This window comes from Stegodyphus dumicola, chromosome 3 (genome assembly GCF_044657685.1).
Source record: "Stegodyphus dumicola isolate Sdum_Otavi_A_Nest chromosome 3, ASM4465768v1".
Lineage (NCBI taxonomy): Eukaryota > Metazoa > Arthropoda > Arachnida > Araneae > Eresidae > Stegodyphus > Stegodyphus dumicola.
The window spans coordinates 117865672-117888674 of NC_140770.1; the positions used below are offsets into that span (position 1 = coordinate 117865672).

The 23003-nt window shown below is 34.0% G+C and overlaps 1 protein-coding gene across 1 annotated transcript in view; it reads left to right on the forward strand.

Annotated features, from left to right (window-relative positions):
• LOC118194875 (A.superbus venom factor 1-like) overlaps positions 1–21686 on the forward strand; it is a 325092-nt gene extending 303406 nt beyond the window's left edge. Inside the window, exons 40-41 of the mRNA XM_085813226.1 lie at positions 1525–1672; positions 21253–21686. Coding sequence (XP_085669352.1) covers positions 1525–1672; positions 21253–21385 — 281 coding nt within the window. The 3' untranslated portion in view covers positions 21386–21686. The remainder of the gene's footprint in view (positions 1–1524; positions 1673–21252) is intronic.
• Positions 21687–23003: the final 1317 nt, after the last annotated feature.

Below are 23003 nucleotides of genomic sequence, written 5' to 3' on the forward strand. Positions count from 1 at the left end.
ATATTAGACAAGAATCAATACCTAAATATGAATATATTTCTCAAAAGCTGTTATAATGCATATTCCTCCCATATTCCTATCCATATATTTCCAAGTCCTGAACATTTGAATACTAATTATATTTGTGTTTTAAAAATGAAAACAATATTTTTATAACTAATAATCAATTTCAAGTTTTTACTGACATTATATTCTTATCAGAAAATAAAGAAAAATGCTCAGAAGTTGCATCAGTTTATTGTAAGAAGTGATTATATTAGAAAAGTTATTTTATGGAAGCGTATTGAAAATATGTGGGTTATTAAAAAAATGTCTGCAGACTTTACTTCTTTTCAGGATTTTGCTAGTATTGTTCCTAAATGTGCATAATTATAAAAGTTCTCAGAATAAAGTACCGTACTTTGTAAAAATGAGGTATAGAAAAGGTTCTGTAAATATATAATTTATCTTATACAGTTCCTAGAGACCAAAATTTCCATACATTCATGAACAAAATCCTGTCCTTGTTATTGACTGAATATCTACATTTTTTAACAAAGTTCAAGGAGCAATTATGAAACAAGAGTCTCTTGGTTTGGTGATTAGGTGTTTTGTAGTAGGTTAATTACATTTTTAATTTATTATCTTTGTAACTTGCTCCAAAAAAGTTAACAATATTTTTTTTTTTTTTTTTTTTTTTTTTTTTTTTTATTTATTTATTTTGCACGTGGGACTGCTGCTGAATTTTGTATTTAACTTAATAAATTGTTTAGCAAATTGGAATTTTTGTTCCATGAAAATTATATTAAAGAATTATTAATGAGAAAATTGATTTCATAAAACTTTATATCAAATATATTTTGATGAACTAAAGGACTGCAATATATACATGATACTCTGGATAATTTAACTTGAAGGGCACCATTTAAAATACATTTGAAAGCATTCTATATTTGCATTTATAGTTCTTGAATTTCCTTTCAGGTGATTCCCATTATAAAAATACTTTTTAATTGTATTGATAACGTCTTAATAATAATAAGAATATTGAATTTATGTGTTATAAAAAGGATTACCTTATAAATTACACCTCAGAGTTTCATTGTTTAGGTGGAAAAGTTATTCTATTTTATTTTTAAAAAGTAAAGTAAATCTGAATTTTTTCATTAATGCAGGATTCACAAACAGTACTTTTTTAACAGTAGCAGAAAAAATTCTAGTGATGTTGAAAATTTAAACTTAAATATGTGGTCTTAAAATAAAAGGATCAAATTTGTTTTGGATGCTAGAAGGATCTGCTCAATATTTTTCATTTGAGATTCAGTTTCATTGTTAAAGTAGATAGCCTCACAATATAACCCAATAAAAAGATTATTTTAGAATCCTGTGAGAGGAGTGTAATTCTGATACCCCCCACCACTGCTCTAAAATTGTACCGCTGTGCCGTTGTGCATAAATTATAATTTTTTTTTTCATAAAACTTCAGTTTAATTAATGTATTGAAATTTTCTTTCCATTAACACTGTTATGAATTTGTTTTTTTAGGTACAGAAAAAGCTGAACTTATAGAAGGAGAAACTAGAACTTTACTTCTGAGAGACACCTGTGCATCTTCTGAACCTTTCCCTAATTCTGAATATCTTATTATGGGCAAAGATGGGCAAAAGTACAAAGATGATAATGACCAAATATGGTACGAAATTTAATTAAAAAAATTTAAGACAAAATGAAATCTCTTTAACATCTATGGTCAATGTTTATTGTGAATGAATTTATTCATTTTTTCTTAGTTATAGAGGTCGTAAAAAAGGGGATTACAGTCTCTTTATTTCATTAAAAAGTGATCTTGCATAATAATTTCTATTTGCAAAGTTCCTCAAAATAAGATAGACAATTTTACATAAAGAGAATCAACACTATGGGTACACAAGAGAATTTTGTAAATATAAAATGTAATTTTTACATGATTTCCATGCAGCATAAGTTGCAAATAATAAAGTATTCATTTATCTTTAACTAGTTAAAAATAAAAATATATACTATTAGAAAATATAAATTAGTAAATATTTTGAAGCCCAAATACAAGTTTAAAATAGATATTGTTTTATCTAGAATTGAACTGTAAATTACCTAGAAAAGCACTTTTTATTTTGTAGCTTTTTCCTAAATTTGCCCATTAATATTTTGATTTTCCTGAACAATCAATAAGGAAAAAAGAACTAATTACACTGCTTCCCTTTCTGTTGCCATATCCTGAAGGAAAGCAGTTAAAAAATAATGTTCCCTCAGGGCACTCACTTTTGTGAGTACGGGTGTGGCAATCCCGAGGTACCCTAGCCCTTCAGGGGATGATCTTCTTGGTGAGACGGGTGTCACGATCCTGGAGCCCCAGTGATCTATCCTCTTTTCCGTCTCCTCTCCTCTTGGCTGGAACTTTTTCCTTTCCCTTCTCCCTCGTGGTTTCTCTCTTCGGAGTTTGGGGCTCGTCACGAGAAACTGGAACAACCCTTGCATCTAGTTTTCAAATGGCGAGAAAACTGCCCACGTGTTTGCCGTGCGTGGAGACCCGTGTCGCTGGAAAGGAAGGTCCTGCTAGTTGAGGGGCGAGGTACTGTCCCCAACACACTGTTTTGGCCTCTGCTTCAGCTAAATGGGAGGCACCTTAGTCGTCCTCACTGGTGTCAATCGGCTGGTCACTAGTCCTTGTGTCAGTGGCTTGGGGTCAAGCTCTCAGGAGTACCTGCTTTCGGGAAAGCCGACCGTAGGGCTTCAGTTTGCGTATAGGTCCGGCTAGCCCTAACACAGGAATCTGTGTTCCCTTGTTGGGCTCCGTCGGACCCGAATCATTTCTTACTTTAATATGGCTAATTCACAAATTTTTCTGATCAAAGACTTCGAAGTCACTCAAGTCGCTCAAAGTTCTAATTACGAAAAATCTACTGCAAAAAAAAAAAAAAAAATACGGACAGATGAAAATGCAAATAATCCTAATAGTAGTCCCCGTTTTCTTGTTATGTCTAGTTCTTCTGGCGAGCTGCAAAAGATGTCACCTTTTGTAATAAACAAGTATATTCATTCCTGTATTGGTGAGCCGAGAAATATAAAGCGTCTCCGCTCTGGAGACTTGCTTATTTGTACAACCTCAGCCACCCAGTCTGCTTCTTTACTTAAAATAACCAAACTTGGACAAACGGATGTCACAGTAACAGCACATAAGACACTGAATTATTGTCGCGGTGTAATCTCAGAAATTGACCTTCTGTGTGTTCCCGAAGAAGAGATCGCATCCGAGCTATCTAGCCAAAATGTCTGTGGTGCAAATTGGATCAAGATGCGTAAAGAAGGTAAGTTGATCGATACGAAACACGTGATCCTTACCTTCAACACGCCTGTTCTGCCCAAGAATATTAAGGCCAGATACTTAATCCTGTAAGACCTTATATTCCAAACCCTATGTGATGCTTCCAGTGCCAGCGCTTCAGCCATTCTAAGATGTCTTGTCGTGGCAGCCTCACATGCGCCCGATGCTCACAGATTGGCCATGATTCTGAAAATTGTACCGCTGCGCCGTTGTGCATAAATTGTAAGGGTGAACACCCAGCATTTTCTCGCTTGTGCCCAAAATGGAAATCCGAAAAAGAAGTACAGACTGCAAAAGTAACTAGGAACATCACATATGCTGAAGCCAGAAGATTAGTCCAAAGCACACAGGTTAGACCAAGTACATCTTACGCCAGTGCCCTTAAAATATCTCGTACAGTTGCCACCCAAACTTCAGTTGGTACGCAGACCCCACCAAACAAAACTCAACAGATTACAAACAACAGAAAAAAAGAAAATGCGACCCATCTAGTACAAAAAAAAAAAAAAAAAAAAAAAAAAAAAACTGTAATTCAAGCCAAACCTAAAATTAAGACTCAGGAAATAATAAATAAAAGTAGAAGCAACGGCAATAGCTCTTTTGATGACATGATGTCTGAATTTGCGGATTCACACAGTATGGAAGTAGAAGAGGGTCTAGAAGTTCCCAGGCATCTACTTCCACGAAAAACAAAAGAACAGCACAGAAAAACCAAAAACCATTCATAATGGCCACCCTCATATCATGGAACTGTCGCGGTTTCCACCAAAATTTGCTCGACATCAAAGCTATAATCAATGTTTATCATCCTGTATGCTTCGCAATTCAGGAAACAAATCTAAAACCGGAACAACAGGCAAAACTTCGAAGGTTTTCTTTCATCAGGAAGGATTACCTTGCAGGTGAACGTGCGTGTGGAGGTGTAGGTCTCCTGACCTCACTCGACTATCCCTCAAGTTTCCTTCCTTTGACGACATCCCTCCAAGTTGTTGCTGTACAAGTCAATTTTCCTATTGTGGTTTCAGTCGTTTCTCTTTATTTGCCTCCTAACGAGCGCATTGATCAGCAAGATTTAATTGGTCTTATAGAGCAGCTGCCTGTGCCTTTCATCATAATAGGAGATTTTAACGGCCATAGTCCACTCTGGGGTAGTAAAGATACCAATTGCCGAGGAAGACAAATTGAGCAAATGATTGAAGATTTATTCAGTAAAAACTGTATTTAGTGATACACCATATCACAAAATTTTAAAAGAATTTCCTTCAGTTACTAGATTACCAGATCCTAACCAACCTGTTAAACATAACACCGTTCATTATATCATAACTAAAGGTCCACCTGTGGTTGCAAAACCTCGTCGGTTAGCTCCAGATCGCTTAAAAATAGCAAAACAAGAATTTCAAACTATGATGCAATTGGGGCATTTGAGACCTTCGAGCAGCAATTATGCATCCCCACTTCACATGGTTCCAAAAAAGGGAAGTCTGGAATGGAGACCTGTAGGAGATTATCGAGCATTGAACGCTCAAACGATAAAAGACAAATACCCTATTCCATGCTTAGCCGATTTTACTGCTGCATTGCACGGTACTAAAATTTTTAGTCATGTCGACCTGATTAAGGCATACCATCAAATACCAATTAACCCAGCCGACATCCACAAAACCGCCATATGTACACCATTCGGTTTATTCGAAAGTACCCGTATGCAATGCATCTGCGACTTTTCAACGTTTTATAGATGAAGTCACGCGGGATTTAGAAGGTGTTTACGCTTTTGTCGATGACTTGCTCATAGCCTCTAAAGATTCTGAGGAACATTGCAGGCATTTGAAAGCTTTATTTTCCAAACTTCAGGAATATGGACTTTGCATAAATGTTTCAAAATGCACCTTTGGTCAAACATCTATTGATTTCTTAGGTTTTCACCTTAGTGAAAACGGAATTGAACCTCTTCCTGACAAAGTCAAATGTATTTTAGATTTTCCTCAACCTACCACTCTCACTCAGCTTCGCCGATTTTTAGGCATGTTTAACTTTTATAGATGTTTCATACCTAAAGCAGCACATATTCTTTCTCCTTTAATAAAATTGTTAGAAGGCTATATTAATAAAAAGAAATCTCGTTCTCGTGTTCAGGATTCATCCCCACAATAAAATTGGAACGAGAATGCTGAACAAGCCTTTATTGCTGCCAAAAATGCCATTGCTCAGGCTACCCTTTTGAGACACCCTATTCCCAGAGCCCAGCTAAGCATCTGGGTAGATGCCTCAGACGTCGCAATCGGCGGCACACTTATGCAGTTGTCTCAACAAACATGGGAACCTATAGCATTTTTCTCTATGAAACTCAGTAAAAGTCAACAGAAATGGTCCGCGTACGATAGGGAATTATTTTCTATTTATTCTGCAATTAAGAAATTCCGACACATGTTAGAGGGCAGAAATTTTATAATTTATAGGGATCAAAAACCGTTAATATACGCTTTTAAACAGAACCCTCATAAATGTTCACCTCGACAATTGCGCCATTTAGATTTTATTTCTCAGTACTCTACTGATATTAGGTATGTGCAAGGTTCAAAAAACGTCGTTGCTGACGCTCTTTCAAGAATCGAAATTGATTCCATAACAAAATCTCCATTTTTGGATTTTAAAAAATTTTCGGAAGCTCAACGGCATGATCCGGAGGTACAAGACCTTCTCAAAAACAACACATCATCTTTGAAACTGGAATTTAAACCATGCCAATATTCTGATGGTAATATTCTTTGTGATATATCAACGGACATTCCTCGTCCATTTGTTCCGAATTCCTTTCGCAGACTCATCTTTAATCATCTGCATAATCTGTCACATCCAGGAATTGCAGCTACTACGAAGCTTATTTGTTCTCGTTATGTATAGCCCGATATGAAACGTCATATCAAAAATTGGGTGAAATCCTGTGAATCTTGCCAAAAATCGAAAATTACTAGGCATACTAAAGCACTACTGGGCACATTCTCTCTTCCTGATGCACGTTTTTCAGAAATCCATATGGATATCGTCGGACCGTTACCTCCATCAGAAGGCAATGTGTACCTTTTGACTCTAATAGATAGATTCTCCAGATGGCCTGAAGCCATTCCCATCCCGGATATGAAAACGGAAACCATTTGCAGAGCCATCTTCAACTGTTGGATATCTCGTTTTGGCTGCCCATCGATCATAACAACAGACCAAGGTTCTCAATTGAGATCCGCACTTTTTGCAGAATTCACGCGCATTTTGGGTACGAACAGAATCACAACAACAGCCTATCATCCAATGTCAAACGGCATTGTTGAACGATTTCATCGACATTTAAAATCTTCTCTCAAGGCTCACGAGACCAATAACTGGACTGAAACACTACCAGTTGTTATGCTTGGTATTCGGACAGCCGTAAAGGAAGATCTACAGTCATCTTGTGCTGAACTGGTGTACGGCACAACTCTCAAGCTGCCTAGTGATATGATAACGTCATCTAGGATATCTCCGTATGACACACAATTTATCACGAATCTTAGGCATAGAATGCAACAATTGAATCCAATAGCAACATCTGCACATTGCCAAGAAAAATGCTGTGCTACCTTAAAAACGTAAGTGCTACCTTAAAGTCGTGTACGCATGTATACTTACGTGTCGATCGAGTAAAGCCACCTCTGTGCCAACCATACACAGGTCCGCATAAAGTTCTTTCTAGAACAGACAAAACTTTCACAATTGATGTTAACGGTCTGAAATCTACTGTGTCTATAGACCGTGTGAAACCAGCCTATTTGCTTTCGGACTCTAATTTGCCTGAACTAAAAACAAATAAAGACTTAAAGACAGTTCAGCAGAATAAATCTGCAAACGAACTCTCTAAGACACAAACTGTCACCAGATCGGGAAGACATGTTCACTTCCCTAAGAAACTTGCTTCTTACATAACAATTTAAAACACTTTTTTAAAATTCATATCTTAACATATTTCTTGTTATTTCATGTTTATTATATGTGTCAATACCTTGTTATATATTGAATTGCATTTTGATCTTTTCTAATTTTATATTCTAATTTTGTAATCATGTAAAAAATACCCGACAGTACGGATCCTCTAAGATAATTTCATAACCTATGTCGTTCCTTTGAATAGTCATTAAAGGAACTGGGGGGAAACTCTGTGGTGATGGCGATAAGGAGCGCGCCTTGCGCCCTCCGATAAGTGTGGCAACCGTAGAGGAGAAGTTTCTTACGAGTAGCGAGCAGAGCGAAACAGGCAGGCTGTCGGGGAGTATGCGCGAAGTTCCTAAATAAAGCTTAATTTTTATTGTGCACTATGTCTTGTTAATATTATATTAATGCAGTAAGAACATAATCTGTGATATGGAATTCGAGGATAGGTGGTAAAACATAACCGGAAATCACCATAAGGTCTTCTCCGGGTCTGGATGGCGGATATTATGAAATGCTAAAGCATCTGTCCTATAAGTCACTGACTGCCCTTCTCAAACTGTACAATAGAGTGTGGAAGGAGCGTACTTTTCCCAGTGCATGGAGGAGAGCTGTTGTAATTCCTATTGCGAAGCCAGGGAAAGATCCAAGAAATCCCTCCAACTATCGGCCAATTGGCCCTTATGAGTTGCGTATGCAAGCTGTTTGAAAAAATGGTAAACAGCCGCCTAGTCTACTTCTTGGAAAAGAATAATATTATATTGCCTTATCAAAGCGGTTTTCGAAAGGGGAGAACTACCATAGATAATATGCTCCTTTTAGAGACATCCATTCGAAAAGCTTTTGTAAGAAGGAGTCACCTTGTCTCGGTATTTTTTGACATTGAGAAAGCTTATGATAAGGCATGGAGATACGGTATACTTCGGGATCTTCACGAGAGTGGCTTGCGCGGCAACCTACCAATTTTCATTCAGAATTTCTTGAATACTAGAACTTTTCAAGTAAGGATTGGCTCTGTTTTGTCGGATGTTTTTGAACAAGAAGAGGGTGTGCCTCAAGGCCGTGTGCTTAGTGTAACTCTCTTCAGCCTAAATATAAATTCTGTATTAAAACAACTTCCTGCCACCATTTCAGGATGATCTTATATGTTGATGATCTACAAATTAGCTGTCGAGGTGCGGATAATGAGACACGTAGAGAGGCAGCTCCAGATCGCTTTGAACAGGATCCAGGAATGGGCAAAAAGACAAGGATTTACGTTTTTGAAACAAAAAACTGTCTGTGTGCATTTTTGTAGAAAGCAAGGTCTCCATCCTGAGCCTGAATTATACCTTAATGGGTCTGTGATTCCAGTTGCATCTGAAGTAAAATTTTTAGGGGTGATGTTCGACCGAAAATTGACTTTCTTCTCTCATGTTTTAAACCTGAGAAAAAAGTGTTTAAAAACACTAAATATTTTAAAAGTGTTGGCGAACACCTCCTGGGGGTGCAGAGCGTTGCTCTACGCTTCACATTTACAGAGCGCTTGTTCGCTCTAAACTGGACTATGGCTCAGTTGTTTACGGATCCGCCCGGTCATCAGTATTGTTAAAACTGGATCCTGTTCACCATCAAGCTCTACGGATCTGTTCAGGAGCTTTCAGGACTTCTCCTGTCCAGAGCCTGTATGTTGACTCTAATTAACCATCACTTTATCTGAGGCATGAACAATTGTCCCTTTTGCAATATTTTAATATTCTATCCCAACCTGAACATCCCAATAAGCTGTGCTTACTTGATGATGTGTGTAACGCGTTATTTGAAACACGTCCATCCTGTGTTCCTACATTTCTTTTAAGAGTTCGCCCTGTCATTGATGAATTTTCCCTCTCTGATATGCACCCCCAAGCAGTACAGAATTTTGAAATCCCACCTTGGGAAAATGCACAGATTCAGCTTCTTGATGATTTTAAGTATCATGTGAAGGCAAGCACTAATGAGATGATTTACAGACAACTCTTCGCTGAGCACAGGGACAAATATAGCAGTTATCTTCCAGTTTATACAGATGGATCCAAGTCAAAAGATCATGTTGGGATGGCATTTGTAATTGAAGACCACATGGAGAGCAGACACTTGCACCATGCTTTCTCTGTCTTAACATCCAAACTAACTGCGATATATTAGAGTCTTTTGTACATCTCAAGGCTCTGCTATAAAACGTTTATAGTTTATACAGACTCCTATAGTGCGCTTAAATCATTAGAAGCTTTTCCTAATACTCAAAATCCAGTAATAGTGGATATTCTCAAATTACATATAAACTTAATGAATCATGGATATGAAATCCTGTACAGCTGGGTTCCCGGGCATGTGGGAATAAAAGGGAATGAGCTGGCAGATATCACGAAATGTGCTGTTGAACTGTCCAGTCGCCTCATCCCTTTTGGAGACATCTGTTGTGTTGTGAAAAACAAGATCCGAAAAAAATGGCAGCAACTTTGGGATGTTTAGCGTCAAAACAAGTTAAGACATGTAAAGCCTAGAATTGAGCATTGGGATTTTGCTGGAAATCGTAAAGAAGAAGTTCTTTTGACTCGCCTCAGAATTGGTCACACTAGAGTGACACATAGCTACCTTTTAAAAGCTGAGAATGAGCCTGTTTGTTCAAATTATAATGTTTGTCTATCTGTCCGTCATAATTTAATTGAGTGTCCATATTTTAATAATCTTCGTCAGAAACATTTTAATAGCTGTGACTTACCTCTCGACTGTTTAATTGGAAGAGAGGCTAATTGTAATTTATTTTATTATTTAAAAGAAACTGGATTTTACTACCTAATCTAATATATTTTGAAGATTGTGTCTTGGATTTTATTGTGTGCTTTTACCTTGTTTTTATATGACTTCATCCTCTGGATTTGGTACATTTGTACACTTATTTTTATTTATTGTATTTTAATTTCGTCATTTGTAATCATCCCATCCTGTGTTTGGCACGTCATAACCATCTTTGATAACCATCTTTGGTTCAAAAACCTCACTCACTCACTCACTCACTAAAAAATCATGTTTGTTTTAGAAATACACTATAATAGAAAAATTAAAGGATTAAATTTTCAGGTAATTTTGATGCTTAAAACATACAGAAATCAATACCCTGCTGCTAGGAACAATAACAGCTGTTATACAGCTGGACATAGAGTCAAACAGCCCAGAACAAAATAAAAGTTACATATATTGCAGTCCATGTGGCTTCAGTTCTGTGTGAGAATTTAGTTGTCATATTAACTGACAGGTGATGTTAACGGCAATCTGCCTGCAACTACTGACTAGATTATTTCAGTTTGACCTGGAGAATACATCAGCCAAGGTAGGAGTTTAACACCTTGCACTCTGAAGAAATATAGAACAGCATGCAGTCTCACACTGTCCTTCTGAAAAGTGATCTGATGTTGCCCTCAAAGAAATGAGATGCACCAAAGCATTAAAACCTCAATACTGTAACAGTGGTTAATCAGAGTACTATATATAAATATTTCCAAATTTTTGGAAAAGAAAATTTTTGGAATTCTGAATAGTAATAACTTGTGACAACTTAGATGTATTTATGAATATATATCATGTAAGCTTAGTGAGGTTACAAGAGCTTGGGAATTACTTCTTTGCTATTAGTACTAGAAAAATAAATGATTCTTATTTATAGCATTTTATCCATTTGTGCTTGCTTCTCAAGGATTAATTTAAAACTTCAGAACACCTTAATTAATCTAGCATACAATATACATTGGCTTCCAAAAATTAAACACACAATGCAATTCGCAACTTTCAAAAACATAGTTGAATACGAGTACCTGAAAATTGCTGACAATGCAGATGGTAGTATACAAATATTGTTTGTTACAGCAGGTCGTGATTTGATTGATTGGTCAAAACATATGCCAATTAGGCATTCACTGAGGACACTAGCATTATAGATTGGTCAAAGCATATGCTAATTAGGCATCCACAGAGGACACCAGCATTCTGAAGTGTTTGAGGAGGCTCATTTAAATATTGATACAAAGTGTTTGAGGATAATTTTGATGATATTCATATTTCTGTAACTGAAATAACATGAATGGCAGATAGTGTGTTCTGGCTTAAAGGATTAAATTTGATGAGATGCTTTGAAGGACAGTTAATCAAACATGTTGTCTTTTCTTTGGTATTGATCATTCGGTAATTTCTTGAATATGGAAAGTAAACGGAATATGGATTGTTACATGCATGTTTTGCAGTGTCCTTGATAAGATAGGATTCATACAGTCCTTAAAAGTACTTAAAATTCCTTAAGTTTTTTGGAAATGATATTAGGTCTTTAAAAGTCCTTAATTTAAGCCCAAAATTAGCAAAAGGTCCTTAATTTTACTCACCTGACATTGTTGTATATTTTTACAACTGCCATTTTGAGTGTGAATTAACACACTGGAGGAATATTTTTCGATTCATTGGAAAATATATACTATTGAATTTGAATATCATTTGAATTCTTCTCTACTTCTTAATAGAGCACAAGACCCTGCCTAGACTGAAACATTAACATTTCAAAATTATTTCTTTTTTGAGAATGAAGAGTTCATAAAATATTAAATCAAAAACATCCTGTCCTTTAATAACATGTGATTTTTTATTTATTTATTTTTATTTTATTTTATTTTTTATATTATTATTATTATTATTATTTTATTATGTGGCACTAAATTTGGCAATTTATCAACAGTTTGGTGATTTCAGGATCAACTTGTACAGAAAAATTTTTATTGAGATTTTTATGAATTTTTCGACGATATTTTTAACAAACACAATTAAATTGATAGACATCATTAAGATAATGATAATATATGGAGAACTGTAACTGAGAAATAGCATTAAAATGAAATATCCCCCATGTTATATTTTAAAATGACATTACTTTCAATTTTTGCAATTTAGGAATATTTTGATTCTGCAAAATAAATAAGATAATAAATGCTATGAAACACAGTTTCAGAAGTACTTGTTACCAGAAGCAACAAAGCTTTTTTAATTGTTTTAATTTTTTTGTTTTGTTTTATATATATATGTCATAATAAAAGCAAAGGAAATAACGGAGCAGTGTAGATGCGTGATTAGATCCATATTGAAGAAGAATTTTGATTGCGTAGTATTTAAAGAACTTGGCAGTCGAGGCAGTTTTAATTCCATTTTTATTTCCAATTGATATTTGTGGCCACAATCACTTGGCACTCTAGTCGTGCCTTTCCACAGAAGATTTACATTTTTGATATTGTTGGGATAGAAAGCAAGCCAGTGAAATTACATCTTAGGACAGTAGAGAGCAAAAGCTGAAGTGTGTGGTTATGCAAGATGGAGGCATGCGAAGAGAAAAGTTTTGGTTTACAAGGACAGTTTCAGTTCCCAATGATTACGTCATCAGAGCTGAGCCGATCATAGAGTGATCTAGAAATGACGCAATGCAAAGAAGTTATTACGATTTTAGAATAGAGAGGAAGAATTAATGTTTATATTTTAATCTATAATTTTGATTCATATATTTTTATCTTACATATTCCCCCCTTCAAAAAGAAAAAGGCGTAGCGACAGAGAGGCCTTTTTAAAGAAAAAGAGTTAAAGCACAAGCAAATTTAAAAAAATATAAATAAATAATAAAATTTTGATCCTGTAAAGTATTATTTATAAATATCAATTTTTTTTTTTAAATAGATTCTTAATTTTTAGAGTCCTATTGAATTTTTCAACATTTCAGTCCAAAAGTCTTTTTGTTTGAGAGCTCACATAATCATAATTCATCATATGTAAGATAAAAATATATGAATCAAAATTATAGATTAAACTATAAACATTAATTCTTCCTCTCTATTCTAAAATCGTAATAACTTCTTTCACATTATCTTGGATTTATCACAAAACGATGATTTGAAGAGCTGAATTAAATTTTCCATTGAGGTTTCAGGCTGCAGGAAACTATCCTTACCGGCTTAATTGTCATAATAAAAGCAAAGGAAATAACGGAGCAGTGTAGATGCGGGATTAGATCCATATTGAAGAAGAATTTTGATTGCGTAGTATTTAAAGAACTTGGCAGTCGAGGCAGTTTTAATTCCATTTTTATTTCCAATTGATATTTGTGGCCACAATCACTTGGCACTCTAGTCGTGCCTTTCCACAGAAGATTTACATTTTTGATATTGTTGGGATAGAAAGCAAGCCAGCGAAATTACATCTTAGGACAGTAGAGAGCAAAAGCTGAAGTGCGTAGTTATGCAAGATGGAGGCAAGCGAAGAGAAAAGTTTTGGTTTACAAGGACAGTTTCAGTTCCCACTGATTACGTCATCAGAGCTGAGCCGATCATAGAGTGATCTAGAAATGACGCAATGCAAAGAAGTTATTACGATTTTAGAATAGAGAGGAAGAATTAATGTTTATAGTTTAATCTATAATTTTGATTCATATATTTTTATCTTACATATTCCCCCCTTCAAAAAGAAAAAGGCGTAGCGACAGAGAGGCCTTTTTAAAGAAAAAGAGTTAAAGCACAAGCAAATTAAAAAAAATATAAATAAATAATAAAATTTTGATCCTGTAAAGTATTATTTATAAATATCAATTTTTTTTTAAATAGATTCTTAATTTTTAGAGTCCTATTGAATTTTTCAACATTTCAGTCCAAAAGTCTTTTTGTTTGAGAGCTCACATAATCATAATTCATCATATGTAAGATAAAAATATATGAATCAAAATTATAGATTAAACTATAAACATTAATTCTTCCTCTCTATTCTAAAATCGTAATAACTTCTTTCACATTATCTTGGATTTATCACAAAACGATGATTTGAAGAGCTGAATTAAATTTTCCATTGAGGTTTCAGGCTGCAGGAAACTATCCTAACCGGCTTAATTGTCATAATAAAAGCAAAGGAAATAACGGAGCAATGTAGATGCGGGATTAGATCTATATTGAAGAAGAATTTTGATTGCGTAGTATTTAAAGAACTTGGCAGTCGAGGCAGTTTTAATTCCATTTTTATTTCCAATTGATATTTGTGGCCACAATCACTTGGCACTCTAGTCGTGCCTTTCCACAGAAGATTTACATTTTTGATATTGTTGGGATAGAAAGCAAGCCAGCGAAATTACATCTTAGGACAGTAGAGAGCAAAAGCTGAAGTGCGTAGTTATGCAAGATGGAGGCAAGCGAAGAGAAAAGTTTTGGTTTACAAGGACAGTTTCAGTTCCCACTGATTACGTCATCAGAGCTGAGCCGATCATAGAGTGATCTAGAAATGACGCAATGCAAAGAAGTTATTACGATTTTAGAATAGAGAGGAAGAATTAATGTTTATAGTTTAATCTATAATTTTGATTCATATATTTTTATCTTACATATTCCCCCCTTCAAAAAGAAAAAGGCGTAGCGACAGAGAGGCCTTTTTAAAGAAAAAGAGTTAAAGCACAAGCAAATTAAAAAAAAATATAAATAAATAATAAAATTTTGATCCTGTAAAGTATTATTTATAAATATCAATTTTTTTTTAAATAGATTCTTAATTTTTAGAGTCCTATTGAATTTTTCAACATTTCAGTCCAAAAGTCTTTTTGTTTGAGAGCTCACATAATCATAATTCATCATATGTAAGATAAAAATATATGAATCAAAATTATAGATTAAACTATAAACATTAATTCTTCCTCTCTATTCTAAAATCGTAATAACTTCTTTCACATTATCTTGGATTTATCACAAAACGATGATTTGAAGAGCTGAATTAAATTTTCCATTGAGGTTTCAGGCTGAAGGAAACTATCCTTACCGGCTTAATTGTCATAATAAAAGCAAAGGAAATAACGGAGCAATGTAGATGCGGGATTAGATCTATATTGAAGAAGAATTTTGATTGCGTAGTATTTAAAGAACTTGGCAGTCGAGGCAGTTTTAATTCCATTTTTATTTCCAATTGATATTTGTGGCCACAATCACTTGGCACTCTAGTCGTGCCTTTCCACAGAAGATTTACATTTTTGATATTGTTGGGATAGAAAGCAAGCCAGCGAAATTACATCTTAGGACAGTAGAGAGCAAAAGCTGAAGTGCGTAGTTATGCAAGATGGAGGCAAGCGAAGAGAAAAGTTTTGGTTTACAAGGACAGTTTCAGTTCCCACTGATTACGTCATCAGAGCTGAGCCGATCATAGAGTGATCTAGAAATGACGCAATGCAAAGAAGTTATTACGATTTTAGAATAGAGAGGAAGAATTAATGTTTATAGTTTAATCTATAATTTTGATTCATATATTTTTATCTTACATATACACTCAAGAGCCAAAACATTATGACCAGCCCTACATTTTGCGATGAATGCGTCTGGATGACGTGGAAGGCACGTGATCAGGTGGAAGTGGTATTTAACTGCTGCTGGAGAGTCTGAAGAATTATTCTTTCACTTACTTCTGTGTGTGATGGGAAAGGCTGCGGATCTAAGCGACTTTGATAGAGGGCAGATTGTAATAGCTCGAAGGCTCAGAACAAGTATTTCCGAAACTGCACGACTCGTGGGTTGTTCACGATCTACAGTTGTTAGTACGTATGAAAAGTGGATGAATGACGGTGAAACCAGCAGTAGACGACATGGTGTCAGACGTCCACATGCTATCAAAGAAAAAAGTCGTCGGAGACTGTCTCGCATGGTGAAGCAAAACCGGAGCCAGACAGTGGCTCAGCTGACAGCTGAATACAATGCAGGGCCAAGTAGAAAAGTATCGGAGCACACTGTTCAGCGGACACTGCTGGATATGGGGCTACGCAGTAAACGTCCCACTCGTGCGCCTTTGCTGAACAATCGTCATCGCCAACTGTGCCTGCGCTGGGCCCGGAAACATCGCGACTGGTCCATGGATCAGTGGGAGAGAGTTGCCTGGTCAGATGAATCACGTTTTGTCATTCATCACGCCGATGGCCATGTCAGGATACGCCGTCTTCCAGGCAAACAGTTGCTCCCTCAATGCACAGTAGGTCATATACAGGCTGGTGGTGGCGGTATTATGCTGCGGGGGACGTTCTCTTGGGCGTCTCTGGGACCCGTGGTTGTGGTAGAGAAGACCATGAATGCTACAGGGTATCTGAACATCATTGCGGGCCAGTTGAACCCTTACATGGCCTCTGTTTTTCCACCTGGAAATGGAATGTTCCAACAGGACAACGCCCCATGTCACAAGGCTACAATTGTGTTGGAGTGGTTCCAGGAACATGATGCTGATTTCCAGTTAATGTCCTGGCCGCCTAATTCACTGTATCTCAATCCAATAGAACACACTTGGGATGTCATGGGATGGCAGCTCAGAGGTCAAAGACCACCAATTCGCAATATCTCGAATTTGCGTGATCGTTGCTACAACATCTGGTACAATCTGTCTCCAGCCATCTATCAAGGACTTGTGGCATCCATGCCAAGGCGGTTTGAAGCTGTGTTGCGCGTCAAAGGTGGCCCAACTCGTTATTGACAGGTGGTCACTGGCTGTTTGCTGCTACAAAGTTGGCAAGGATAGTTTGCACCTTGGAAGGTAGACCTATGATTCCAGAAAAATGGGACCAAATGAAAGATGTTGTCATGGCATTTACTTTAATGAATTTCATACTTTATGAAACATTTTTGGAAGTGAAACTGGGAAAAATATTTGAATTTTCTGCTTTTGATTGCAGAAGTCTTCTTCTTAACATGTTTGTCTTCCCTTTATTTTCTCATCTTTTCACAAGCATTGAAATTTGAAAAGATAGTTCTAACCTTCACATGTACAGACATCTGTAGAAAGCATTTTTTTACATTAATAATGTAATTGAAAACTGGCAGTTTAAAATATTCATCTTATATGTCTCACTGCACTGTACACAAGGCATTTTGTGGCCTGTTGCAATCTCTGTTGGCTCTAAATTCTGCTGTCCAGTGTCTGCCTTAAATTCTAGAAATTTTGTTTCTTATTGCTTCATTAACTTCTAAAAATTCTACCACATTAGCCTTAAAATCAGCCCTAATCTGGTATCATTTCAAATTACCTTTATGTTCATATTATTAAAGAAATAGGATTAGCATCTTCTATACATTCAAAATACATGTAGTTCTTTAGAATAACAAAAATCTTGAATTAAATCTTAAATTCTAAAATGTAGATGAAACATATTGAAAAAGAAAATGGTTCTTCAAAGGTGTATTTTTAAAACATTAACTAATTAGGGCTTGAAGTAGAGACTAGTGGAAACAGTGATTTGTTTATTGAAACAAAAAGAAGTTAAAGAGAAGAAAATTTATACAAATTATCTTGAAAATTTTCAAATATGCATAAAAATTTTGTTTCTGTGTTACTGCAATAAAACATACATCTTTTTTAGCTTTTTATGTTTAATTATATTAATATTGTTTTATAATAAATATTATAAATTACATACCTAATTATCTGTACTTTAAACCTAAAATGTTGTTAGATAATGATTTGAATTGTGCTTTTTTTTTTAACATATACTTTTAAAAAATAAAAGAAAATTAATAGTGACCATGTAAATCTATAATGACTCAGGGTATCTAACTATGTATATAACCATTTGTAACTATTTTGCTCATCCTTAGATGTTATCCCTATGTGTGAAGTTGAATTATCGTCTTTCCTTAATCCTTACTGTAGACATTAGATACAACACAAAAATTAACATAAAACTTTATTCCTTATAGCTAATGAATGATACTTAAAATAATATAAAACAACTTACCACCTCTGGTGCTTCAGCAGCTTATTAGAACTTTATATTAAATACTGTATATTAACTGGATTATAATGAGCAACTGTACACAAAGTCACAACACTAACTGGGTCAGACAGACAAAGCATAATTAACTTTCAGCTCATACCAATCTTACCAATATCAAGAATTTATGTCTGTCCTGATCAGCGTCTCTCTCTTAGCAAGCAGCAGCAATGGCAATAGCTTTTGTAATGACTCATGCTGGTTATAATTTTACTTCTCATTTTAATCCATACCAATTGACATAAAAATTGCATAAACCTCTAGACTGAGTGAATGCATTATGAGAAGCGGGATAAAAGAAAGAATGAACATAAAGCTAATTTTTTGTAAAACTGAAATGTCTTTAGTCTTTTTAAAAATATGTGGGACTATTATAAATGTAAAATATAAATAATATAAGTGTAACTTTTGAAGGAATTTTGTAATTTTATGCTAATTGCCTAATCAATTTTATGAAGTTAATTTTATTCTCGAATTTGTTTTATAGTTATGTTAAGTATTAGATTATTTTTAATAATAATGTATCCTATCTACAGATTTATTTTATTCTTAGAATGGTATTACAGAAGGGAGGTTTGGGTATATATAATTGCTTTAGTTTATTCAGTTCCCTTTACTGAAAAGTCATTAATTTCAATTTCGTCTTTAATTTCAAAGTGTAGAAAGGTGCACGAACCTTGTAAACCAGTATCTGCCTGTACTGTGTATTGAAGGCTTCATGTGAAGGGGCTGTACACTCAAATACCAAGTGCTTGTATTTCATTAGCTGCCCATTCCAGAAGGTTAGGATTAAAGGGGTGTCATCAGCAGTGTCCGCTGAGGCAAAAACATAGCGGATGAAAACATTGCGGAGAAAATAACGCAAGGTGAAAACATTGTGGTACAAAGCATTGTGAAGAAAACATCACAGTTCACAGTGAAGAAACTTTATTTATTTATATCATGTCGAAAATAAAGCGGTTAAAAACTTCACAGTTTAAAAACGTCATTGTCAAAAATATCGTGATAAAAAATAATATCACACACATGCGTTTTCAGGTTTTGAAAGTTGTAAATGCACATTCGTATTAAGATCATATAGTGCAAGAAAGAAAGAGGGATTCTTTTACTTCTATATTTCATATATTTGTACAAACTAATAAATTTTTGCTGAAAAAATAAGAAGGAAACTTAGGCATTTAAAAATTGAAAATGAGTAGAAAATTAATGCAATTTAAAAGCTTAATAAAATTTTAAGTTTATATAGTTAATTAAAAAACATCATTAATAAATTAAGCTTTTATTTATATAATAACTGATAATTTTTCATAAAAAATACAATGTAAAAATGCTTAGAAAAAGGAAGATAAATAACTGCCTGAGGTTACCTCTATAAAAATTGCTTATTTAATCATCAAATTATTTTCTTTCACATTTGATAATCTGATATTTTTTTAAGGAAAATTATATATTGTTTTGTTTCCATTTATTCTGTAAAGTGTCATGAACATTTTCATGTATGGGCGTGTAATAAAGTTTTTAGAGGTTGATTTGTTAGTTATGACAAAAGTCCATTACGTAACATGTCACCATGCGATGATTTGTAGGTACTGTATTTTTTAACACGATATTTTTGACGACAATGTTTTTAAACTGCAAAGTTTTTCGACCACGATATTTTAGAACTGTCATGTTTTCTCTTTGCGATGTTTCTTCCCATGATGTTTTGTACCACGACATTTTCTTCTTGCGTTGTTATCTCTGTGACATTTTTGTCCGCGATGTTTTCAGATGTAACCGTCATCAGCATCTCATTTGGATTGTCTCAGATTGGTGCAATGTCCAATTGACATCCTGGAACACAATGATAAGTTTGTAAGAGTCCAGGGAGAACAAGGCTCTTGGAATCAGACCCCAGAATACCACACATTCAGAAGTGGCAGCATCATGATGGGGGGGAGAATCTTTAAAGATGGTCGTGTGACAGCTGTGCTTTATACTGCATCTTATTGTGAGACTCTTTGCTGCACGAGTTGGTCCTGATTTCCTCCTTTTAAATGATAATGCTATTGCAATCAAGCCAGCATTGTTAATTGGTACCTAGTGAGTGAAACCATTTCTAGTAGGGAGTAGCCGTTGTATTCAACCAAATTAAAATATTTGGGATGCCCTCGGATGTGGTGTTTTTGCATGTTTATTTTCTCCTGCCAATTTGAAACTACCCTAATGAGAAATGCCCATGCTAGCATCTATGATGGTTCATCACCTTACTGAAAGCATGGGCACAAACTGCAAAGTTTGTGTGTTGTCACATACCTTATTAAGTTTTGTTTGATTGCTTTTAACTTTAAACATCAATTTGTTAATGGCACAAATGTGACATAATGATATAATTTATGAAGACCAAATATTGATTTCATCTTTGTCCGTAATGCATGTTTTCTTTCTTGCATAAACACATTTTTTACCTTCATGTGCTATTATTTATTAATCAAAGCTTTACTTTTCTATTTTTGCTTATTTATCATCGCATCCTGAACTTTTGGAAATCGGTGGATTTTTCATTCCTGTAGTTAATAGCATGATATATAAACTATTACATGGTATATATAGTGTACAGAATACTTTATTATTTTATTTACATAATTTATTAATTATAAGTAAGCATAATTATGTATGGTGCAGAAATAGACCATATTTACTACTGCCAGCAGATAATGGGTGTATTTATCAAAAGAAAGGAGAGAATCATTTTTGAAACATTATCTTAAAAAAACACTAAATGTGGAATGCTAAATTCTACCTAGAAATTTAAGAATGTATCACTCAGAGCCTTTATGAAGTGAAACTAGTGGTTCAAATCCATCAATTTTTCACATGGATGTTAATACAAAGTCTTTTCCAAGTCTGGAATCCAAACACTTAACAGTTTTTAGGTTAGGATTTGAAAGATTTAAACAGTAGAAAAAAAAATGCATTTGAATTTTTAAATTTCATATCTTTCAAAATTTTTTATATTTGAAAAACGCATATCCCATGTCTAATTAGAAAATGTGTAGTTATTTTCATTTTTTAAATATAGAAGGTGCAGAAAACATTTTTAAATTTTGTTTCTAATACATTGCTCTTTTTTTTTTTTTTTTTTCTTTTTCAGGCACAGATATATGCTTGACAAGAATAGTGTTATTTATTTGTGGAATTCACTTAGTAAGGCACAGTATCCTGTTTTGCAACGGGATTTGAATCATGTTACTAGAAAATTAGAGAAAAATGGTTGTAATGGATAATTTAATCATGTAATATACTTTGCTCATGTCTAGAACCATATATAACTTTATGAAGAGCTGTTATGCATTTTCCTTGCTTATCTGTTGTAAAGAAATTAGTTTTAAATTTAATTTGATGTATTAGGAGTAAATTTAAATTTGCAGTGTATCATGGTATGAAATTTTAACACTTTTTCAAATGAAATAATTAAGTTTCTTGAGATCTTAATGTTAAAACAGTGTATTTAAATTTTAGAATAATTAAATGCTTTATTAAACTGCAGCAGTAGAATTTCAGCCAAAATAAAATAAGATACATTTTCGTTTGTCTTGTCTTAAATAAAATTTCTTCTTTATTTATTCATTTGCTATAGATATATGAGAAATATGCCAACTGTTACAAAATTAGTCAAAACTTAGCATTAAAAAGGTAATAATTTAGTAAAAATATTCTACCAAATTCTAAAGCAAAATATATTTTTGTTCTTTAACGAATAGTGATCTGCATTTGCTTATCTTGAAATTATAGAGCTTTTACTTGACATCAACATCAATTTTACAATTGAATTTGGCCTGACTTTAATCATTTATGGCCAATTAGTTAACACATTAAAGACTAGATATGTTTTCCTCCCAACTTACCCTAGTGATCGCATATTTTCCCAGCAAGTTTTCTTTTCTGTCATTTATAAATGAGTTTACATCTCATGAACTTTTTATAATATTTATTTTACTTTTTCAGCATTTTAATATGAAATATTATTTTACATTATGAAACAATTTGCAATGCATGCATGAAATTACTACGTATTATGAACTGTAATATTGACGAAAGTATAAACTTCGTGCAAACATAATCCACTAATGAGCAAAAAAAGTAATTTATTACATCAAACACAAAAAAATACTCTCTTATTCCTGTAATACCTATTTTTTCTCTTCCTTTATTATAATTTTATATTTAGTTCCTTTGTTTATCTATTTACACAGTTATCCACAATTTCATTTTTACTAGGAACATCTGATAAATAAATTATCAAAAATTTCAGTTTTGTTCAATTCTAAAAGCATGAGAAACATGACGACAAAGATAGTAATTTTTCGAATTAAAATGCTATCAAAACCAGTAAATGAGTATTACAAAAGAGCATGAAAATAGAGTTTATTACTTTGACAACTTATGTAAATACCTAAATAGTCAAAGTACACAGAATACATCAAAGCAGGTAGCATCTAAAGACAGCATGTAGAAAACACAAATTATGTTGGGATCCATCCATAATAAATGGCACACAAAACACTAGTACATTTGTGATTAGTCTGCAATGTGTTAGTTATGTTTAATATGATAAAGACTTAATATTTAACAATTTTTTGAATGAATGAGAATTAAACATAGGAACGTTTTTATATTAATAAAGAGTCATTTGGAAATTTAAAATTTGTGATGAATAAAGCTTTTCTAGTAAAAATTATTTGCTCTGGTGAATAATGTAGGTTTCTATTTAAATGTTTAGGAACAAGTGTAATAATAATTAAAACAAATTTTATTAACTCAAGGAGAATTAGGGGGAGGGAAGACATGGTCTAAAAGAGTTGAAAAGCACAGTCATTGTAGTGAAACCAACAGAAACATTTC